This window comes from Brachyistius frenatus, unplaced genomic scaffold, assembly GCF_029030835.1.
Source record: "Brachyistius frenatus isolate BFR_SWC_R1_liver_20210118 unplaced genomic scaffold, ASM2903083v1 Contig_1, whole genome shotgun sequence".
Taxonomy (NCBI): domain Eukaryota; kingdom Metazoa; phylum Chordata; class Actinopteri; family Embiotocidae; genus Brachyistius; species Brachyistius frenatus.
Genome location: NW_027210600.1, coordinates 235,001 through 257,514, shown reverse-complemented (window position 1 = coordinate 257,514; position 22,514 = coordinate 235,001). Strand labels below are relative to the sequence as shown.

Sequence of the window (22,514 nt, the reverse complement as noted above, 5' to 3'; positions counted from 1 at the left end):
ATGGCGGATACGGGAAAACAAAAAAAGACCCCACTCACCGGATGTGACGTCGTGATTATGTGCAGCACACGCACGAGCGTCAAGTCAGTGTTGATCTGCAGCAGCAACAAAAAAACTTCCGTTTCAAAAGATAATATATAATAAACTAGTTAACAATCAACAGATTAAGTCAATTTATAGTAACGGTTTTTGGTAAATCTCATTGAATGAAACTGGAGCCGTTTGTCATCCATTATTTGAACATATATTTTCTTTTACAGAAAAGACAAATCGGTGTGCTTTTATTTTGGTGACTTTGTGCTTTTCCGGTTCGGGCTGATGCCGCCGCGCTTGGTGGCGCCGTCCTTCATATTGTCGGGCCGTTGTGAAACCTCTCGCGTACCTTATTATTGCGACAGTTCAGCAGCAGTGCTGCAATTACATTATGGACACAAACACTTGCATTTTTGTCCCCGCAATTATTTTTAATCTCTCAAATAATATTTCGCAATTTTATCCCGGTGGATGTAACGAGTTGGTTGCAGTTTGTAACATTGGCCACTAGGTGTCAGCCAAAGACTACTGAAAATAATTTCAATACCGCCTCACTCTTTTCGTTTGATTTGCAATATCACAACATTTGTCCATGCTAAATAATCAGATGATTATTTTCAAGTATGAAAAATGCACGTTATTCTAGCAGCAGACAGAAACTAGACCCCTACTTCACACAACTAAAACAATTAACATGCTGCTGCATTTGTGTAACTAACCTCTCTTTGTACCAGTTTACAACAGCCTCCTGACTAATGCTTTTGTTAATAAATTAAACATTTAGCAGTGTTTTTGTGAAATAAGCTTATCGCTTCCCATTTCCACAAATGAATAATGTAATAGATTCTCCTCTCCTGTTTGCGTGATGAGTGTGGATGTAGAGCCGGAGAGAGATTAACCTAGATTAACATAAATAATGGAGGCAGGAGGTAACAGCTAGCCTGGCTCTTTCGGAAACTAATAATCAGTATCTGGTTTTAATTAGGTCACAAAGAGAAAAAGTAAAAATGATAATTTGTAGTTACTGGGGAGTCAGGGGCTGTTTCACCCCCACTTCCAATATTTATGCTGAGCTAGGCTAAAAGCCGACTGATTTGTGCAATAGACACTAATAATGAGAGGTTTACTATTTCATCTTGATTTTGTCAAAAAAAAGAAGAAAAAAAAAAGCGCAAATCATTAACTGCCGTTAAACGTCTCCTATGGAGACATATTCTGTATTATTACAAATGCGTTTTATTGTCACTGATTTCCACCGGTCTCACTTATTTAGGCCTCCTCCCATACATAAATAAACTTGTATATCTGATTACAACTACAGTGTTATAAACCATAAATGAGATCATTACTGATCTATAAATGATTTATTAAAACGTATCATTTCTAATTATATTGTATAGTGTAGTATTGTATAGTGTACAATAGTTCTTGCTGTGAGAGGACGGGTCAGGAAAAAAAAAAAACATGATCCTTTACAACTTGATTGTTAATGACTCAACAGCAAGAAGGATTTCATAACAATCTTCTCACCCAGGTTTGTCGCATCAAAGCATATAGCCTACATCATTTGCTGTAATGACTTATGTAAAGGAAAACGTACAACTGTAAAAGCACAGGGGATATTTTTCCGTATGTTAATTTACTGCTGGTGTGGTGGTGGTGGTACGAAGGCTCCTTCATATTAAGGTCTGTGTAATGCTGCTGCTCTCTGGGTGCCCACACTGTAAGTAGCTTACACCTACAGCTCAGATCTTTGGATAACAGATCTCAAGCAGTCTTAACATTCAAGCACAGAAGTAAGATAAAGGCAGGATTTATTTTCCTATTGTACAATTTATTGGTAAGATCCATGACCAAACAGAAAATACTCTTCAATCTTATCCTGAATTTAAATGAGTATTCTTCTCAACTTCATAAAGTGTCATGGAAATAAAATACTGTAGCTTTGAGGAAAAGGGGGAGATAATGTACAGAGAAAAATAAAGAGCTGTACTTTAGATTTAGGAATACATAGAGAAGAAGAAAACACGAGAGAGAAAAGATCCGAGGCCACAGACACTTATGCCTTCAGATTCACATGTTTGTTTTTACATCTCAGTTATTCAGCACGGTTCGTGAGCAACACATACACAGTCTCTTCGTACCCTCAGGTCACTTAAAGCATTGATAGCCCCTCCTGCTCTGTAAGTCCATATAACATGGAAGGACGAATCATCTAGCCTGCGGTGACGAGCAGAGAGCATTCTGGGAGAGGAAATCACCACAAAATAAACATGTGGCTACACTTTGTATTTGACTATTAACACAGAATTTCAGTGAACAAAGTAAAGCTGGCTACTGTGTGAGGTTTTCTGATACTAACAGGCCGACCAAATCTTTAGCTATCTTTATATTATCACATTTTCTGGATCAAAGGTTTCAATTTAAAAGCCTGCGTCCGTGAGGATATATCAATCTAATTTCAGTTGTGATCTCTCTCCTTTGATTTGCCATGACCTTCACATAAAAGCACGATAAGTGCATGGCTTCAGCTCATTACAAACATGTACACGTACTTCTGATCTCCGCTCTCTGCAGTCAGTCGCAGACCTGTCACAGTAAACCTGAGAATAACAAGCTTCCTCAAGAGTTAAGACGCCAAGAACTGGGTCCAAACCACTGACTGTATACAAGGCCGGTCATCAGTTGATGACATCATCACAATCTGAACTTACTCTACAACAATCGACATTTGACACCCTTCAACGGAGTAGCTTGCTACAAAAAAAACAACCTCTTGTGGTTTTTAAGGACTACCGTCTCCTGTTTCACTTCAGCATCACAAGCCATCTGCCTTTGTTTAAAGGGTTCAGTATGATGAGCTGTTTGTAAAACGGATTTCGAAGGGACAATGCAATACTAGCGTATGTTAAAAGTAGATTAAAGGGATGTTTCTCTCTGTAATTAGCTTTAAGTGCAATGCTGCTGAAATCCTGCAGGCTGGTTTGTATTAATGGGATGAAAGGGAGCTGTTTGCCTTGTGGAAAGCTTCCAGGTGACATGTTTGCGATGCAGCAACGGGGGATTTCACCAAAGCATGTAATGCACCCTCCAGACCACTAGAGGACACCGTGTCGATATCACAGTTTAGCGTCACTCCGAATCGCAGACTTTTTCTTCTCACTTTCAGTAGTAACTGCAGCTACCTTTACAAAGTACATTGCATGCAGTATGCGTACAATTGGGATGTACCACTTCGTCATAAAAATGTGCCTTGAACTTCGACCCTCTTAGTCATATCTGTCGTGATCCGTAGTGCGTTATTTTAAGTAAAAGGAAAAAGCATGCGATTTGGAAAGAGTGCGACACCTAATTTGACACTGCTTTCTATTGCCTCTTCTTCCTTTTGCGAATTTACAGCACAAACTCCCTTGGCGTCTCAGTCAAACCCCACGGTTAGGGTTAGGCACCAAAACTACCTGGTTAAAAAACAAGATTTCGACACAGAAATTGATGTTACTTTTTCACAGACTTGAATTCTGATTTTTTTGTTTTGGCCATAAATCAGCTGTTATTCACCCATCCACCCCAAACCTACCTCTTTACTTTCAAGCTGAGGTGCGGTGAAGCATCACACTGACACGCCGTCACATTGTGGACTGGAGGGTAAATTAAAGGCTTTGGCAGGATACACAAAGTGTCATGTTGCTACCGCCGACCACATTCAGTTTTCTCAATTCCTGTACTTATAACCAGACAGAGGGAAGGTCACAAGTTTTTACTGGACAGCCATAAATATAATTTCCTTTTGCTTATGCTAAATTCCCTATGAGGTCTCAGGATGAAGATTTAAAATGTTGTAGATTACGTTTAACAGGTTGCTCGTCTTGCTTTCAAACTTCTGCTGAATATTAAGGCAACAATCTCGAAGGTCTGTTTCGTTCTCTTTGGCGACACCTGCAGGGATAAACAATAACTGCAGCTGTGATGTATTGGTGTGATGTCATTTATTTGACTTAGCTCGGCCCACCCTTCACTTCAGTGTCGGGATTCTTTATTTATTTATTTTTTTTTAAGTAGATACTCTGGTTAATAATTTAATCTTTCATTTACCATTTACACTAAGCCAATGCAGTAACAGCTAGCAGTTTTGGCGCATGAACAAAGTGAACCGGAGTCAGCAGTTTCTCGCTCACAGTGAATACAACCTAACGTGTAACAGTGCTGTACGTCCATAACAACAAATAGCTAACTGCTGTTGTCTGACTGGAAGCAGCAACTACATCAACACTATAAAACCTACTTTAACTTTATTATAACAATATTACATACAATTTAAATTAAAATAATTATAAAAGTACTTCATTTAACTCGATTATAATTGTACATATTGGGTTTATAGTAATGATGCAGCTGAAATAAAACTGAGAAAGATATGTGATGTGCATTCTTTTTGGAAATATGATTCATAAGTTTGTAGAAGTGTATGTTTAATTGCCATTGTGTCACCTCATTCTGTGATATTGACTTTGTGACATTTATCTAAATGAAAATCTTCAAGATTATGACTTTAAAGGGACGCTCTGATGATTTTACACACCAGTGTTCTGTTTACAGGTCTTAGGGCCCTTCATGAACTCTGACAAGTTGCCTCAAGTGATTACACTCGAGCATTAGATGGGTTTGAAGACTACCAATCTGAAAAGGAAAACAATAATAAAAACTGAGTTTACCAGACATCTGTAGCCTGCTACTCATATGCTGATTGGGGCTAGCAGCTCCATTAGCTGCTTAAAGCTTCCTGAATCTCTGACTCACCGGTTGGTGGTCAGGTTGCATTGTGGGTAACGTAGGCACCAGGTTTTCTCAAGGAAGAAGAATGCACGGACTCATATTGAGTTTGATCGAAGCACTTTTTAAAATGGCATAATTTAATTAGCTTACTTGTAAAGAACTCACAGATCTTCAGAGTCCTTTATACTGAGCCAGGTCGATGTTCATTAAGATGTTAAAAGGGATTTTAGCTTTGATGAAAGGTGAGTAAAAATCTTTCACTGGGAAATGTGCGAGGCTATAATGAATATTTTCAACCTAACCTGTGAGCATGCGTCAAGCTCCAAAGACACGGGATCCAATTGTTTCTAATCCAACTCAGCATTGTATATTCATTCTCCACGTCCAGTTCGCAGATTTATTTTCTCAGACTTCTCAAAGGCCCTTTAAAATATTCACGAACACCGGTGTCGTGAATTCCACATTTTTGACGTTGTTACTGTCCTGTTTCTGTTATTTTGTACACCCCCTGTATTTGGGCTTTGTTCCATTCAGCCATCATGGAACCAGCTGGGTTTACACAAATTTGTGATGCAACTGCAAAGCCTCTGAAACATCACAAAGAGCCTTCATTTTTTATGCCATGCACATTAACAGCTCCAGAGGTGAAGGTATTAGCGCCTGGGGCGACCGTCTAGAAATAAATATATTTGCATTTATCAATTTTTAACTGCTCTTAGGTTTCCTTTCATACCAGTTGATATTCTGCAACTAAATTCAGTCTTCCTTTCCATGGCAAAAAAAAACTTGCCATTTCTAATAGAACAAATTAATAGTCTGGTTCAGCTCTTACTCAGCTTTGAAGGGTTATTCTTATACTCAAATATTACTATTCCAGACCACAAAAATAACAAGCGTGAGTACTTGAACCGAGTGTATCTCTCTTTTAGTCATCTACAATCTAAACAGTCGCCCCTGGACAGATAAAAACAAACTGTTTTTATTTATACTGTACACTTAATTTGCTAAAGCTCTGTGTGGACTACAAGTGACACATGGAGGGGAAGCGGAAACCGGGTGAGAGTTACATACCGCAGAAAGATATAATTTGTTGTAACCCAGTGGACTGCGTGAATGCGATCATAGCAGCAGCCTATATATAAACACAGCGCTGTAAGCATGTGTTGCCCTCTAGTATACAGTACCATGGAGTGAAACATGACCTGGATTATGAGGAAAAAAGCTGCTAAATATTTCAGCACTTTGCTTTGGGACACATAGCAATTCAATTATCACATCTGTCCTCTGTACATAGACACCACCCTTCTGAAACAGGAAGCTTTTAACTGTTCTCACTCAGTTTTCTAACAAGCATCACGCCTTAGCTGTGTTGATCCTTCATCGGTTGTTTCAGTTGGCTAATTTTGTCTCCGCCGCACTTCTTTTCCATTAAAACACGGTGCATCTGTTCAGCAGCAAACGATTCCCATTGACTTTCGATTCCCGTCCATCCTTCGATCCATCTGGCTCGCTGTCGACGTTTGTGGGAAGGAGAGATTTTATGCATCTCTTCTTCAAGGTTTTGGCAAAAAAGGTTTTTCAAAAGGTTTGTGGGGCCCTGACTAGTTTGTGTGCATCCTTTTTCTTTTTCTTTTTAAATATTTTCTGGTATTTCTTTTATCACACACTTTTAACCAGTAACGAGACGTGTTACAGGCACATGGAGGTATCACCAGGAGTACAAGGAGGAAGGACCTGAATAAAGATGAACATTCTGTACATAAAAGCCTCATGTGACATAATTGATCCGTCTATTCTATGCATAAATATCCTCAGTCTATTCGTAACGACAGACAGTTATGATTAAACACACGTCCTGTTGGGGATCGGCATCTCACGTTGCAGTCACCTGGGTTCAGAGGTCACTGTCGGTATCTGACGGCTGCGGTGCCGGATCACAAATCACATCAGTGGAGGGAGTATCGAGCTGCGTGTTCTTATGGATTCCATGCAACACTGCAGCCTCTTCAGGCGCGCTCAGTAACCAGCAGACTTCCCTTGCTACCTTCCACATGGGACTGGACACAGGAAGGGAAATTTGAGCGTAACAGGGAGCAGCAATCAGGTCAAATGGTCCGATTGGTCGGTCAAGTCGTCCTCCTCCACTCTCATTGGCTCCACCGCTCCAGAAGAGTGTTGAGATTGGCTGGAGCAGGACATGCGGGAGGAGCGGCTCTGCGTGTCGTCCTCGTCCTCGGCCACCATCCCCGGCCTCTTCCCGGGCCGCTGCGCTCTCCTCTGCAGCTCCTTCTCTTCCTCTGCCTCCTCCTCCTCTTGCTTCCCCTTCCTCCTCCACCCTCCTTTCCTCTGCTCCCCTACCGTCCACATGCTCTCTTCTTCGTCGTCCTTCCCCTGGGCCTCCCTGTCAAAGTCCAGCAGCTCCTCCATCATCTCCTCGATCTCCATCTCTCCGTCCAGCTCCTCCTCCACCTCCGACCGGAGCTCGCCCATGCTCTCCGTCCGGTTGGCGTCGTCCGTTTCTTCCTCTTCCCCGAGACCCCTCAGCCTTTCGGGGGGGTCGCTGGCCTGGCTCTCTCCGAACTCCAGGATGGTGGGCAGGTTGCCCTGCTTGGGACAGCGCTTCCTCAGGCTGACTAGGAAGGGCTGCGGCAGCGAGAAGATGTCCACATTGTTGCCCAGGTCAATCCAGGTCACGCTGGGGAAACTACCTGGATCCTAGAGAATAGAAACAAACAATAACGAAAACAGGATGATGAGGATCTTTATTATCTCAAAACACATCAAAGAAATTAGATCACTGTTAAAAGTCTTTATACACTTTAAGCTCAAATTGTCAGGGATTCTTTTAGCCAGAGGGACAACACTTGCCATCAGGTGGTTTAAAGATTGGGTAGGCTGTAAAAAGTAACTAGATTACCTATAATGAAAAAGCCATTGTTTTCCAAGAGGAGACCATGACCTTAATATTGTATTTTGGTCAAATGTGATGAGAATCTCTGTCTACTAATGGTGCCGGCAGAAATCTGAACTCTCGGCTTCAGAACGGCTGTTCACAAACCAACGGGCAACGTCACTACCGGTTGCCGCTTGGTTAGAACCTGAGAAAGCTTCGGGAGCTATCGACGGGTCATTGTTAGTGCTGAGCATTGGCGATGAGCATAAAGAACAACATCCTGACAATGCGTTGTTGTTTCCTCATGTGTTTGTGAAATTTGCTTCTACTATATGTAATAGAATATGTAAAAAATATTAAAAAGAGAAGGGACTTTCCAACCTTCAGAGCGTCAGTCAGCTCCTTCAGAACAGCTCTGGTCAGCCTGTTTCCGTTCAGCGCCAGGGTCTCCAGGTGCGGCAGCGCGGCCAGCGTCGGCAGGAGCAGGAAGAAAGCCTCATCTGTCAGCTCGGTGAAGCCCAGCTCCAAGCTGAGCACGGTGGACGCGTGGCGCTGGAGGTGCGCACATAGGCGCTCCATGTCCCGAGCCGTCAGAGGAATGCCGGAAAGATCCAACGCCCCGCTGGAGGGAGGGGTCGACAGCACCGCCTTCAGACTGGAGACAGGCGAATGAGAACATATTAGAGGCAGCACGACGTACCGAAGGCCGTGACTGACATTTTGAGTCAGTTATGTATTTGATTCGGCTGAGACGGTTTCATTTTCAGTTTGTAGATAATTCATCAAAAAATGCCAAGAGGTAATTGCCTTGAATTGTCAGAATATCGAATTATTGTGCTGCACAAACCCTTTTAGTGGCGACTCGTTCCATACCACTAGATGCACATAATAATTCTGTGCAATAACATCCGACATACTGCAACACCACTGATCGTATAAAACGTGCAACTTCATGCTTCTCAGCGCGGCAACATGGGAATGTTTCTGTTTCCATGTTTGCATCCTATTTGCTGTAATTTATTCCCTGTGAAGAATTCAGCACACAACGCTTTGAACAACGGTTTCCTTCACTACTGGACTGAACTTAAATGTTCCTCTGTTTTTATGCTTGTAAAGGTTCATGTATCCACTTTTCATCTGACCCTAAAATGTTGCAGCTTGATGCAGCACATAGTTCAAGCTGGGTATCATAAAATGCACTTTCTTGTCTTTGCTGCTGTTGGCAGTGCTAACAGGTTACAGTTAGAAGCTTTGTGCTCTATTTTTGCTCTATTTAAAGTCAAATCTGTATAAATCTAACTGAGGAACTAAATCTAAGGTAACATCATGCCAAAGCTAGTCTGGCTGGACTATTGCTCTGCTTCAGTTTTCTTCACTGTGTTTACAGTCTGGAAACCCTGCTCACATATGCATAGCCACTCTGAAGAGCTGACCAACCGGTGGCCAGTGGGTGTGGCTAAGTATGATGACACTGAAGTCAAGCATTTTTCTCTGAATGTAACTGCAGCGGTGGAAGAGTTTTGACTCATATGGTGGTCAAACTCGATTGGCTGCTCCAAAAGTTTCAAAAGTTACCAGAGGTCGACTCGCCTGGAGCGAACCCGACCCGATTTCACTGCCTCATTTCCACTCTGTGAATATGGGACCGGCCCCCTCCGTAGAAAATCGTTTGCAGACCTTCATCGGCGTAGCTCTCGCATTAATTTTAACCAATCAGCTTGCGCCAAAACCGGACGACGCTCTGCCACCGCTGTAACTACCTACCGTCCACCAAAGCACAGCGCATCGGTAAAGTTGTTTTTATTGAGCGCCAGCAGTGTGACGAGGTGTTGAGGGATTATTCTGTGTTGAGGGATTATTCTGTGTTGAGGGATTATTCTGTGTTGAGCGCTGAACGTTCAACGCTTTCTTTCACCTTAGTTGCGCTCGTCACTGTCACCAGCCGTCCAATCACAGTGAAGGAGGGGCTACCTGATTGTTATCACAGCTGTGAGCCACTGTCGGTGCAGCCGGGCTAACTATCAACACCCATTAGGATACAACTACGGGAAACGATTCCCCATGGAGGATGACCCATATATACACAAACTGGATTTGGGTGTGATAATAGCAGGCTGGGCCAGAGTTACTGTGATACTAATAACTACATGAGCAGTCTCTGATGAGGAAATTGTATTTAATGCTTGATTATGAGTCCTGATGCTGATCAGACTGGTGCATCTGGTTGAAACTAAAAAAAATAAGCTAGTAGCTTTCGAAATCAGCATTTTTTTTGTCGAAGTTATAAGAAGTTTTTAAAGATGAAGGTATATCAGAAACATCAATCGAAAAGACAGACCAGCAGCATCTGCCAGCGAAGAGGGAGGAAATAAAATGTCCACACTGCATGAAGCCAGGTAGACATTGTACATCGGAAGCGAATGGAAACTGTATGAAGAGTACAGTGCAACTAAAGGGACCTCTGGGGACACAGACAGAGACAGAGAGACGCTGAGGGGATTTAGGGCTTAACAAAGTGAAGTTTGGGGGATAAAAAAAGATGGCCGTCGAACAGCAAACATTCAAAGCCATATACTCTCCAAGCGGACAGTCTGAGCTAAAAATAATCCCAGTGGGGCGCCTGGATTTGGCCGAGAATTATAGGAGTCGAGCACAAAGGGCGGATCTGGGGTCTGGGAGATAATAAATTGAATTTTTTTGAGCTTAGAAATGAAAACAATACACAGCGGAGATGGAGATGAAGGCCAGTTATCACCCTCAAACTACACACACATGGACGTGAGGTTGTGGGAGACACAGTTCAAGAAAGGATGCTTGATTTAAGATGAACAAGATGGTGGTCAATCTGTTCCCCCAGCGACTGCCGAGGCCCGAGGTTTAATGGGATACAAGCGACTGTGGGATTCAACTGTTATCATCTGTTAACTGAATATATTTATCTACTCACATACCGGAGGGACTTTACAGGAATCTAGGCCAGAGCAGCCCAAAGCAGAGCAGTGAGCGTGGGTCACATTTAGCTCTCCAAAAATGTTTTACTCACTCAGCCTCCTGTCACTGGGTTCTGGTTTGATATGAAGGGGCTCAAAAAAATTGCTGTAAATCTCCCAGTGTCGGTTAAGATTGGTGGAGGGTGCTGATGTTTGTAGCTGGGTCATTTTAGCATTACCGTGTTTAGATGTTGGGAGTTAAGGTGCTTTTACCAGACATTAAACCAAACTAGCAGGTATGAAAGGTGCATCGGATAGAAAAGGAGAAAGAGCCAGATCTCTATCTCTAAAAAGGGAAGTGTTGTCTCAAACCGCACACTGACGTTCTGCACTGACCGGAAATAACCGGAGCCTGTGAATGCATCTCCTGCCAACATATCTACAGCTTTAATTATTTTACCCAGAAATCAACGTGTTTCTCGGCCCTCAATAAACACACTGATGACTTCTGTCCAGCAGCAGTATGGTGCTACTCAGTAAAACAAATAAACACTTCAGTGTTCAGGAACAGCTGCAGCTTCCTCAGAAGACTTAATTCGAAAATTCTCTTCGTCGGTGGCCCCGCCCCCTTCCTCTACGGAGCCAAGATGGCGACCGTTTAGGTTGGAAAGTGTCCAGAGTTTCACATTTCAGTTTTGGCCATTTTTATGTGCATCATCCTGGTACTTGTAGTGAACTGCATGTTTCTGTACTTGACAGTGTGAACGGACTTATGCACTCAAAACAGTGAGTGTTCATAGGACATAAATTCTCCATTTGAACACAGCATTGGTCTAGAGATGATCCATGCACGATACGGTTTTGTCTCTTTCACTGTGTGTAAGAGGTCCACTTGAGACAGTATAACAAAATGCAAAGTCTTAAGTAGGAAATCATTTTTATTTGATATGTTTTATCCATTTATCCAGTGAAAAATGTTCCTTTACGCTCCGAGATACGAAAATTACAACAGAGCATTATTCTCACTTTTAAGAATCTACAACTACACAGTATTTACCATTTTTCTTATTGGACATTGGACAGATGATTCATGCCCATAATCTGGGACAGTTTCCTTTGTGGGCTCGGACATCATCACTCAAAGAAATGTTGATCTCAGGTCAGCGGGGTGTCGGGAGGGAAGATAGCAACGACTACAGGTGGCGGCTGAAACGCTGACAGCAGCAGCAGCAGTCGGATGAGCGGTGTGACAGCAGCCGTGGTGAAGAGGGTGTGATGGATATGTTGTGTTTTGACTTTTAGACAATCACGCAGCCCTTTAAACTTTACCCTTTAACATCAAGACTGACAAATTAACAAACCTATTATTAGTATTATTTTCTTTAAAGACAATGGTCATCTTTTAGTGACTGAATTTATTTGCTTGAATTTAGCCACAAAGCAAAGCATTGGTTTGCAGTCAGATATCTTTGGATCTCACTCTGAACACCTTAAATAAGGCTCTAAATATCAAAATGAAAATATTAGAATGAAATGCTGCCAGTATCTCAAACTCTCTAATAAACACTGAGCAGCTGTATTTTTCAGCCTCTGGTGGAGACATGACGGACATCACTGGCATTTGGCTCTCTGATGGGATTTGAAGAGTTGTCTGTAAGAGCTCTGGAAAGTCTGGGATCTCAGGGGATCTCCACACGTCTCTGCAATTTGTTCTGCAATTACTTTCAGTACATCTCGAGTTCAAATGTGAGCAAAACAAAACACTAGTTGGGGTTTCTGAAGACATTTATGGTCAGGACAGGAACTCGAGGAAAAGAAGTCTAAATTTAGTGAAAATAAACCAACATTTGTGTCTAAGTGAGATAGATAGCTCAGATTACTAATGGAAAGCTGCTGTAAAACATACTGCTTTAGTGGTTAACAACTCTGTACTATATTTGTTGAGTGTCAAACCAAACTGTACAATAAAAGCAGTGATGTAATTACGTTGGTTTATTCAACTCAAATCCTGAGAAACATAAATGTTTCTTTAGCTGCCAGATGCTCCACTTTGGTCACCATCTAGTTTCTAACTTGGCTGTTTGGTGCTGGGCAGGTTGTGTCGGTGAGCACAAGCTTCAAAGATTACATCTATTAATATGCTATGTATGTCTTATTATCAAGGAATCCCATTCAAAACGACAGTGAGCTGATGCTAATAACAAGTATCCTATCTTTAGCTAAAGCCTGACAGTTTCCCAGAACCATCTACCAGTCCTTCGCTCAGTCCAGCAAATGTGTTAATCTGCTGTTAAAAATATTCCCCAACAGATGCACTATTTACTCCTGTGTGAGTAACGTTTGCTAGTATCTACAGGGCTCTTTTAAGAAATCATGATACTTTAATTAAATTAAATGTAACTATAAAATTAAATGGTACATTTATGAAGTTAAAGATCCACTAATGGGCTGTGACTTGTGGCAAATGTTGTATCACTCAGATCTTCATTAGCATAAAGCAGCCTGATGAACAGCACGTTATACAGCACACATATCTTCTGAGTATGGACAGAGATGTCAGGAAATATTGGGAGCTGTTGGACTATAAGACGTAGTTAGTTTTGGTACTTAGTGATCTGATCTAGTGATCTTTTGATTCTTTTAATGAGACCACATTTATAAACGTGTTTGGCTCTTATCTTCATAGCAGCTGATCATTGCTCCGACTACTGCAAATTAACTTTAAGGATCAATTCTTGGGCCTTTCATAATCTACACATTTCCCCCCGTAACACAGCATCTTTTTTCCACAGCTATGCTGTTTCTTTCTTTTCATTTCTTTTTTGATCACATCTATGATTAGCAATTCAATTCAATTTTTATTTATATAGCACCAAATCACAACACAGGTTATTTCATGGCACTTAACACATTAAAGTCCTTACAGCAAGACTTTACAACATTATACAGAGAAACCCAACAATTCAACAATACAAGGATGTAGAAGTATAAAAGTTGTTGAACTTCTTCCCATCTGTTTTGAACATGATTTCTAGCCTTTTCATTTGGCTGTTGTTATATTCTTATACAAATTATGTTTCTTTTTGTGTTAATTTGCTTTTATTACATTTTATATATATTTTTTTCTGTCATGTTCAATAAAATAATGAATTTATTGATTGATTGAAGACAAACAGCTTTATGTGGCTGAGTCCCCTTATAATAAACTACCAACTGATGCTCTTTTCAGATATATTTTAGAAGACACCGTTTTTTATTTAGTTCATTTTTATTTTGACTGTTTTTTGAGATTTAAAATGTTTTATTGTCTCATTACAAGCTTATATAAAGCACTTGGAACAGCACTAACCTTCACAAGGGTGACTGATTGTTCTATTTCATTTGTTGACAATATGAGTAACAGGCAGCTCAGCTGCTTGTACATCCATGTCAGCCATTTTCTGATAATAAAGAGTCAATTTGTATTTTGGATTAAGAAATCACTGGAAAGTAAATGCAAATGAACGAGAAAAGCACCTTGAGGCTGATGAGGCTGGCCCTCACTGTCTGAGTAAGTGGTCCCAAACCACTTCCCACAGCCGCCCTGGAGCTTTGTGCACCAACTCAACTCTGCACAGCAGCCCGCCTTCTCCTCTCTGAGTGAAAGTGTGCTAATTAGTGAACACAGCTGGTGCAGAGATGCCCTCGTCTCCCCATTACACGTGGTTTGAGACCACTGATAATCATTTCACTCCATATTCTCCTCCCACGCTCGGCTGGCCCTCCCACCTCCGTCTGTCCGAAGGGAATGTTTTTCTGCACTCAACAGAAAACAGAAAAACATTTAGTTTAACCCGATTCCAGAAAAGTCTATTTACACACATCTCAACCTGACGGCTATCTTCAATCACTGCATTGTGTCCCATATGTCATCAGCATGGAAAAACTGTTTCTAGAGGACTTTCCCATGGTTCACCGGTCCCCCACTTCTGTCACTATACACAGCAGAGCTTCCAACACCACTCTGCCCTCCTCACTTTAAAGCAATAAACAAAAAGGGAAGACTTGTCGTGTGCAAATAAAAAGCAGATGAGACTCTGAGAGAGCTCATGATGTGTTTGGCTTCAGACCAGAATCCCACGCTCCAGAGACAGAGACACTCTCCCACTTCCAGCTGAGCTCCTCCGCCTCTGTGTGGAACACAACGAGGGAGATGGTGGGACGGAGGGCCGGGGATATGACATCAGAGGTATACACGGACAATAGCATCACTCACATTGTAACTTTGTAAATAATACATCAGTGTTTTAACAGTAATAGTTAGGTCAGGTTCTACCACGGTATAGCAGGACAAATCAAACTCCTGCATTCAAAAGTTTACTTTAGTAAAAGTGGAGAACTATTACAAGTTCTTGTAAAAGTACTCATATGTTCCGCATTGGTGTATAAACACTTGAGTAAAAGTACAGATATCTTACCAGAAAATAACTGAAGTAAAAGTTAAAGTCAGATAATAGAGAATTACTTGAATGAAAGTCAAAAGTTGTCTGATATTTACTGTATTTAAGAATTAAAAGTATTTTTCAAATGGACTCAAGTGCTTAAATTACAAGTAAATAAAAAAAAGCAAGTGGTTAGTGTTTTGAAAACTATAAAGTTTATTATTTTACAGCAACACTGTAACACCTGCTGAACTGGGGCTACAAGTGAAAAGCAGGATTAATTGTATTCAGTTATTATGAAGTAGTCACAACGAGCTAGCAAGTACAGATATTCCCCCCAAAATACTGTAAAAAAGTGTTATTACTTTGTTACATTACACCACTTATTTGATCACTATTACTGACGCTTTAACATGTAAAGAGAACATTAATGTTGAAGTGAGTCCACGTTACGGATGATCTCTCCGTCATGGAAATTAGTTCCAGGACAAAAGGCTGTTATACACTGAATATTATGGTGAGCGTACCTCCATAACATTTTATTTCCAAAACTTAAACAAGGCTGCAAAATATTACAAAAGTTAAAATAAGGCTGCATGCTTTGGGAAATGACTGGCAGTCATGGAATATGTAAGCATTTAAAATCAGTGGTGCAGCCCTTTACCTCCTCTTGTAACTCTGTGACATTTTTTGTGTTTCCTGTGCGAGAGGCGTCTGGCCTGACTGAGAACGACTCTGATTCGGTTACAATCAAAGCACAGATGGCTGAAAAATGAGCAGAAATGTATTTGGAACCCAACGTTCCCGTGCTGATATTTTGATGACCTTTGTACCTCTAATTTTCACATCAACATGATAATATCCTATGAGTCATAAGCTACTCCTCTACTTTCCTACAGAAATGAAGCCTGTATTAAGACACCGGGACGTCGTCGTTGCCTAGAATTCAGATCGCATCTCAGAAAAATGCCACTACTGCCTCGGCTTGTCTTCGGCGTGAGGATTAACTGTCTTTCACCTCCATCCCTGCATCATCGTCTCTGTGTCTGCCTCCACCCGACTGCACCTCTCAATACGAGCTGTCCAGCCATATCGCCCATATTTATTTCCACAGATCCACGTCACACGCACTCCTTTCTCTGCGTAATTCCTTTCTCTGAGATCTGAAACCACCCACTTGTTTCCTAAAAAAGACTAAGAAGATGAATCCAGGTGAACCAGCAGCTTCTTCTTTAGACATGACATGTTTATAAATGAGGGCTGGGATGCAGATTATATGCAGGTGGTTTTCACAGTGGTGGAAGAAATATTCAGACCATTTGCTTAAGTACAAGTACCAATACAATCATGTAAAATACTACATTGAGTAAAAATCCTGACTTGAAAAACCTACTTTAAAGAAAGTACATAAATATTAGATATTCAACTTCTCTCATGAAATTCGAACTCAATAAGTTATTTCAGTTTTGTGAGCTAAAGTCACTCCTTCTTATTAGTTTTCTGTCCGTCCATCTGAAAATAATCCCGTTATTAATTATAAAATAAGCTTCAAAAAGCTGTGTTTTTGGGGGCGTGTCTGTTTGAGTGACAGGCCTGTGGTGCAGTCAGGTTACAGCTATCGGTGGGCGGGTCGTAGTGTCGCCGGGTTTCCAATCAGAGCGAGTCGGATCCACCACTCGCTCACCCCCCCCAGCTCGTCCAAATATGGTCACTTCCTGCTCCAAACTGTTCGGGACTAGCAAAATGGCACCGGCCAAAATCCGAACTTCATAATGGCCGTTCACAACCATTGGTTGCCGCTTGGTTAGACACGGAAGCTACGTCCGCTTTTATATACAATCCATAATCACACCCAGGACTTTCATCCAGAAGACCAGGGTTCAGATTGTCTAATAAAACAACATAGATGCCTATGTAGTAGCTTTTGTGCCAAACAATAACCAAGTGAAAGAGGAGGAACACAACACCAGCTGATTGGGTGATGACTGATCTCAGGGTTGGACTAACTAGAAAATGCTTGTAATTCATAGTCCGCTCCAGGTATGCCTTCAGATTCTGCCCTTACCTCTCCTCTACCTGTCCCCCTGCGTCTTTGTCTAACCCAGAGATCATTTATCGCCCAGTCAGCTGGTGTGTGTGTTCCTCCTCTTTGACAGACAAGGTGAGAGAAGAAAAACTCTTCACCTTCTCCTTACTTGCTGCAGGGTTTACAGAGGTGGCAGAGAGGCAGTGAGAGGTTGGATCCACTGTATTTCTGCCGACAGTTACCTCACAATAGAGCCTCTTATCTGAGATGCACAAAACATGACTCTCTATCTGAATGAGCGGTTGTGACAGACAGTGCATTCAGAAAGTATTCAGAGCACTTCACTTTGTTACAGCCTTATTCCAAAATGGATTAAATTAATTTTTTTCCTCAAAATTCTACATGCAATATCCCATAATGACAAAGTGAAAAAAGTTTGTTTAAAATTTTTGCAAATCTATTAAAGATAAAGAACGAAAATATAACACGTACATAAGTATTCACAGCCTTTGCTCAATACTTTGTTGAAGCAGCTTTGGCAGCAATTACAGCCTCAAGTCTTTTTGAGTATGATGCTATAAGCTTGGCTCCTATTCTTGGGCAGTTTCTCCCATTCTTCTTTACAGGACCTCTCAAGCTCCATCAGGTTGGATGGGGAGCGTTGGTGCACAGCCATTTTCAGATCTCTCCAGAGATGTTCAATCAGGTTCAAGTCTGGGCTCTGCCTGGGCCTCTCAAAGACATTCACAGAGTTGTCCCAAAGACACTCCTTTGTTATCTTGGCTGTGTGCTTCGGGTCGTTGTCCTGTTGGAAGATGAACCTTCGCCCCAGTCTGAGGTCCAGAGCGCTCTGGAGAAGGTTTTCATCAAGGATGTCTCTGTACATTGCTGCATTCATCTTTCCCTCCATCCTGACTCGTCTCCCAGTTCGTGCCGCTGAAAAACATCCCCACAGCATGATGCTGCCACCACCATGCTTCACCGTAGAGATGGTGTTGGCCAGGTGATGAGCGCTGCCTGGTTTCCTCCAGACATGACGCTTGGCATTCAGGCCAAAGAGTTCAATCTTTATTTCATCAGAAGAGAATTTAGTTTCTCATGGTCTGAGAGTCCTTCAGGTGCCTTTTGGTAAACTCCAGGTGGGCTGTCATGAGCCTTTTACTGAGGAGTGTCTTCCGTCTGGCCACTCTACCATACAGGCCTGCTTGGTGGAGTGCTGCAGAGATGGTTGTCCTTCTGGAAGGTTCTCCTCTCTTCACAGAGCAACGTTGGAGCTCTATCAGAGTGACCATCGGGTTCTTGGTCACCTCCCTGACTAAGGCCCTTCTCCCCCGATCGCTCAGTTTGGCCGGGCGGCCGACTCCAGGAAGAGTCCTGGTGGTTCCAAACTTCTTCCATTTACAGATGATGGAGGCCACTGTGCTCATTGGGACCTTCAATGCTGCAGAAATGTTTCTGTACCCTTCCCCAGATCTGTGCCTCAATACAATCCTGTCTCAGAGGTCTACAGACAATTCTTTGGACTTCATGGCTTGGTTTGTGCTCTGACATGCACTGTCAACTGTGGGACCTTATATAGATGGTGTGTGCCTTAACAAATCATGTCCAATCAACTGAATTTACCAGGTGGACTCCAATCAAGTTGTAGAAACATCTGAAGGATGATCAGTGGAAACAGGATGCACCTGAGCTCAATTTTGAGTGTAATGGCAAAGGCTGTGAATAATATGTACATGTGATTTTTCTGTTCTTTATTTTTAATAGATTTGCAAAACTTTCAAAAAAACTTTTTTCACATTGTCATTATGGGGTATTATGTGTAGAATTTTGAGGGGAAAAAAATTGTTTTATCCATTTTGAAAAAGTGAAGCGCTGTGAATACTTTCCGGATGCACTGTACTTCAAGAGATGTCACTGACTCCAATCCCACCCCTCGCTCTGTGGTTTCATGTCATCGTGTGCTATCAGGAGCCGCATTTATGCAGAGTCACTATCGAACTAATCACTGCAGCATCTGATTACACTGATTAGGCCGATTTCAACCAGAGGAGGACGAGGAGGGAGGGAAATCAGCTGCTGGAGTGTTCGTGCACAAGAAAATCAAGAACACACATTTCTCTTCCTGACTCTGGTTGGACACCACTACATCATCCTCTGATGACACATCATCTCTGTTGTTCCCTCTCATTCAGGTGACCCACATAAATATCTCCTTAGTGTACGTTTCCAAGTGGCTGAATCACAGATTGACTTGTGAAGCTTTTCTCAGTTTAGTTCTTTTGGGTATTTTCACAACTGTCAGATGATTTGTTGAAATGTTTGTTTAAGTTCCTTTCATTACTGTAAATGGAATGAAAACTACTGATCGCTCATCATCCAATAGGGTATATAGTGGAGAACAGTGACGCCACCCAATCAGGCTGCGAACTGACATTTTCACGATTTAAGACAACACTTCCCTGTCGATATTCAAGTATTACCCACGTAAGAGTACTGATGTGTAAAGAGTACTGTATGTCCGTGTACTAAGAGAAGTACGTCATGTGGAAACACAAGCCATGCGTCTCACTTTCTGTCTGTCCCCGTCTCAGTTTTTTGGAGCCAGTAGAGACCATATTTGGACGAGATGGGGAGGAGCTAGGGGGAACTATCCCCACCCACCAAAACCAGAAACTTGATTATACAACAAGTAGTTCTGACGCAGAGATCTGATTGGTCAACTGTACTTTTGAAACGTGCTCAAATCAGCATGACATCACAGCCTGCTCATCACTAGAAATATCACTCCGTATCCGAAATATCACTATAATGGGAATATATACTGTAACTACAACTGAATTTCATATAATATGCAATATAATGTTGTTTTTACTTTTTATAGGTCTATTAAATTTAACAGATTTGGCAAAATCAGATCTCTTTTGGTCCTTTTTGTTTGATCCGAGCACCCGTACCGTAACACCACGGATAGTCGCGCACTTAAAATCCTAGTTGCAGCTAGCTGGACCGGTTTGGTTTTAACACATGACACGGTGCTAAAATCTTAAAAAGACATGACTCCATCGATATCTTTTTTCAGCAGATAACTTACCACAAAATTGAGCTAGCTAAGCAGTTTAGTGTTTTTATGTGTTGTATTTATTCAGTTTGATCTCTAAAAAGCAATAAAACAGACTCAACCTCCTCTCTGTTGCTAGGGTCGTTGCTAAGGGTCGGACTACTTCCTGGAGTAGTTAACATTGCATACGTTGCATTTGCTTCTACTGACACTTGTTAGTCACACCCCATGTATTGCCATGGAAACGGAGATCACACTAACAAAATGTTTTGTATTTTGAGGGCGAATTGCCCCACAATATCAATACATTTTGATTACATATTTTATTTAGACGGTAACTTGTTGTATAAATGCAATATGACACTTGCTTTAACATCATTATTGGCACCTCAGTGATGCATTCAGGACCGAGGCGCTTCACTTTTTTAGACCTGGAAGCGACGTGCATTTTTATATAAAGTCTATGGTTGTGTTTCTGTCATCTTGTTTTGATGCCCTCCAGCGGTAAACAGTTATTCACTGCATCTTTCAGAGAAGCATATTCTGAGCTGCCCTCGCCACTGGAGGACCCACGTCTACTCTCCGTCAACATCAGGAAGCGTTTTTTTAACCGTTGAAACGTAAACTTCTGACGTGGTCGCAAACCGTTGATTTCATCTTTTAGCTTTAATGACGTGAAGGAGAAACCCAACTGTGACCAAAGCAGATGACTCCCATTCAGTCATGAGTCAACAAAATACTCTGAGATCAACCGAGAGTTGCTCTGCACAAAGTGTCTTTATCTGTGTCAGGCAGCAGCTCAGTGGGTAATGCCATTATTCACACAGCTACAAGGGGTCACTGGTCCGCTGGTAATAAACATGATTCACAGACAGACGACGGTGTTGTATTGTGGAAGAGGCCGAGCTGGAGATGGAAATGGCATCCGTCCGACTTTATCTGATTCAAATGTACTTATGCATTCATATTCAGCCATGCCAATGCATTTCAAGTATGACGGGTGAGACTGTATGTCACCATTCGACACTGGGCTTTACATCATGGATACAGACAGAAAAGGTTACATTTGAATTTCTCTGCTTCGCCACAATGCTTTTATATGATTGTGCTGCATAATGAGAGAAGAATGATGGCGCTTTCTTAACAAGCACGTGTTTTGCAGATGAGAGTAGACGGTCCAGAGCTTTTTGCTGTTTTCTCTCATTTAGAAGCGAGAAGGAAGGATTTAAGACATGTTCTCCATTACATCATCACATTTAAAAGTCCACAGTTTCCTTTAAGCCCTGTGAGAGCAGATCATTAAACTGTATCAAAAGCATAATCCGTCTGAATCACCTTTTCTACTGGGTCTTACATCGCCTCCTGCTCTCACAGCATTGCCGGTGGTTCTGTAATAATCTCATATATTTTTAGAAATGGGTTTTACATGGTTTCCTGTGTTCTCCGCTGCGTGCTATGAACACAGAGTTATTGTGAAGCCAGCAACAGCCTCTGGGTTACTATAAGGCTCAGTGATGAGGAGACAGAAGTGTTCAATTTGGGACCCGGTATGGAGGGCAGAGAGAATGAGTCAGAGGCCCAGTCGGGGGAAAGAAAAAGGAAAGGATTAGGATTAAAATGAAGGAAGAGTCCGAGTGCTTTTGAAGTGCTGAGAAACTTTGAAACTCCATTGTCTCCTGATTGTAGGAGACAATGTAGGCTGCACTAATACTTCAGGACTGAAGTTAATGTTCCCATCCCAACTAAGAACTGGAAGTGGGCATGCCTTTGGGTACAGGCACCAAGAACCAAGTGGTCCGGTTTAGAAAGAGTTTGGGTTAAATGTGATACGGTTTGCAAGTTGGTTAGGTTTAGCCATCAAAAGTACTTGGTAAAGGTCAGACACCAAAAATATTTGGTTAGTAAAAGATCATTGTTTCAATTAAAGTAAGTCATTTTAGATAAGTAATGTTATATAAGACATGTAAGGTATGTTCTGTTATGTGAGAAATTTACAATACTTAAAAGAAATCCATGTTGATTTTGGCTTTCTCACAGACTTAAACAGCCAGCCCAGGGCAAACCAGAACCTAATGTCACTGTGAATATGAGCCAGGCTGCGTGCCATCGGGAATCCTGTACCGGCCGTAGACCGCCAGCAGCTCCATGAGTTGCTTAGTGTTGATTCGGTGCTCACTGTGAGCATTTGGTATTTTTATTCCGGTCACTGAGAGTTCAAAAATGTTAACACTGCGATAGTCACTGCCACCAGTCGTCCAATCACAGCGAAGGAGGGGCGGGACAAGCACGGTTAGCCACTGACACTTGTCACTGATTGGTCCGGCCTTCAGAGTGGCTGTGCAAATACTGATACAAGCCGAGTTACCAGACTGTATTCCGC

General features: G+C 41.9%; 1 protein-coding gene across 1 annotated transcript in view; it reads right to left on the bottom strand.

The window, feature by feature from the left end:
• Positions 1-1,846: 1,846 nt before the first annotated feature.
• lrrc75a (leucine rich repeat containing 75A) overlaps positions 1,847-22,514 on the bottom strand; it is a 60,566-nt gene continuing 39,898 nt past the window's right edge. The window contains exons 4-5 of the mRNA XM_069706653.1: positions 8,081-8,354; positions 1,847-7,521 (exon numbers count right to left, since the gene is read on the bottom strand). Coding sequence (XP_069562754.1) covers positions 6,907-7,521; positions 8,081-8,354 — 889 coding nt within the window. The 3' untranslated portion in view covers positions 1,847-6,906. The remainder of the gene's footprint in view (positions 7,522-8,080; positions 8,355-22,514) is intronic.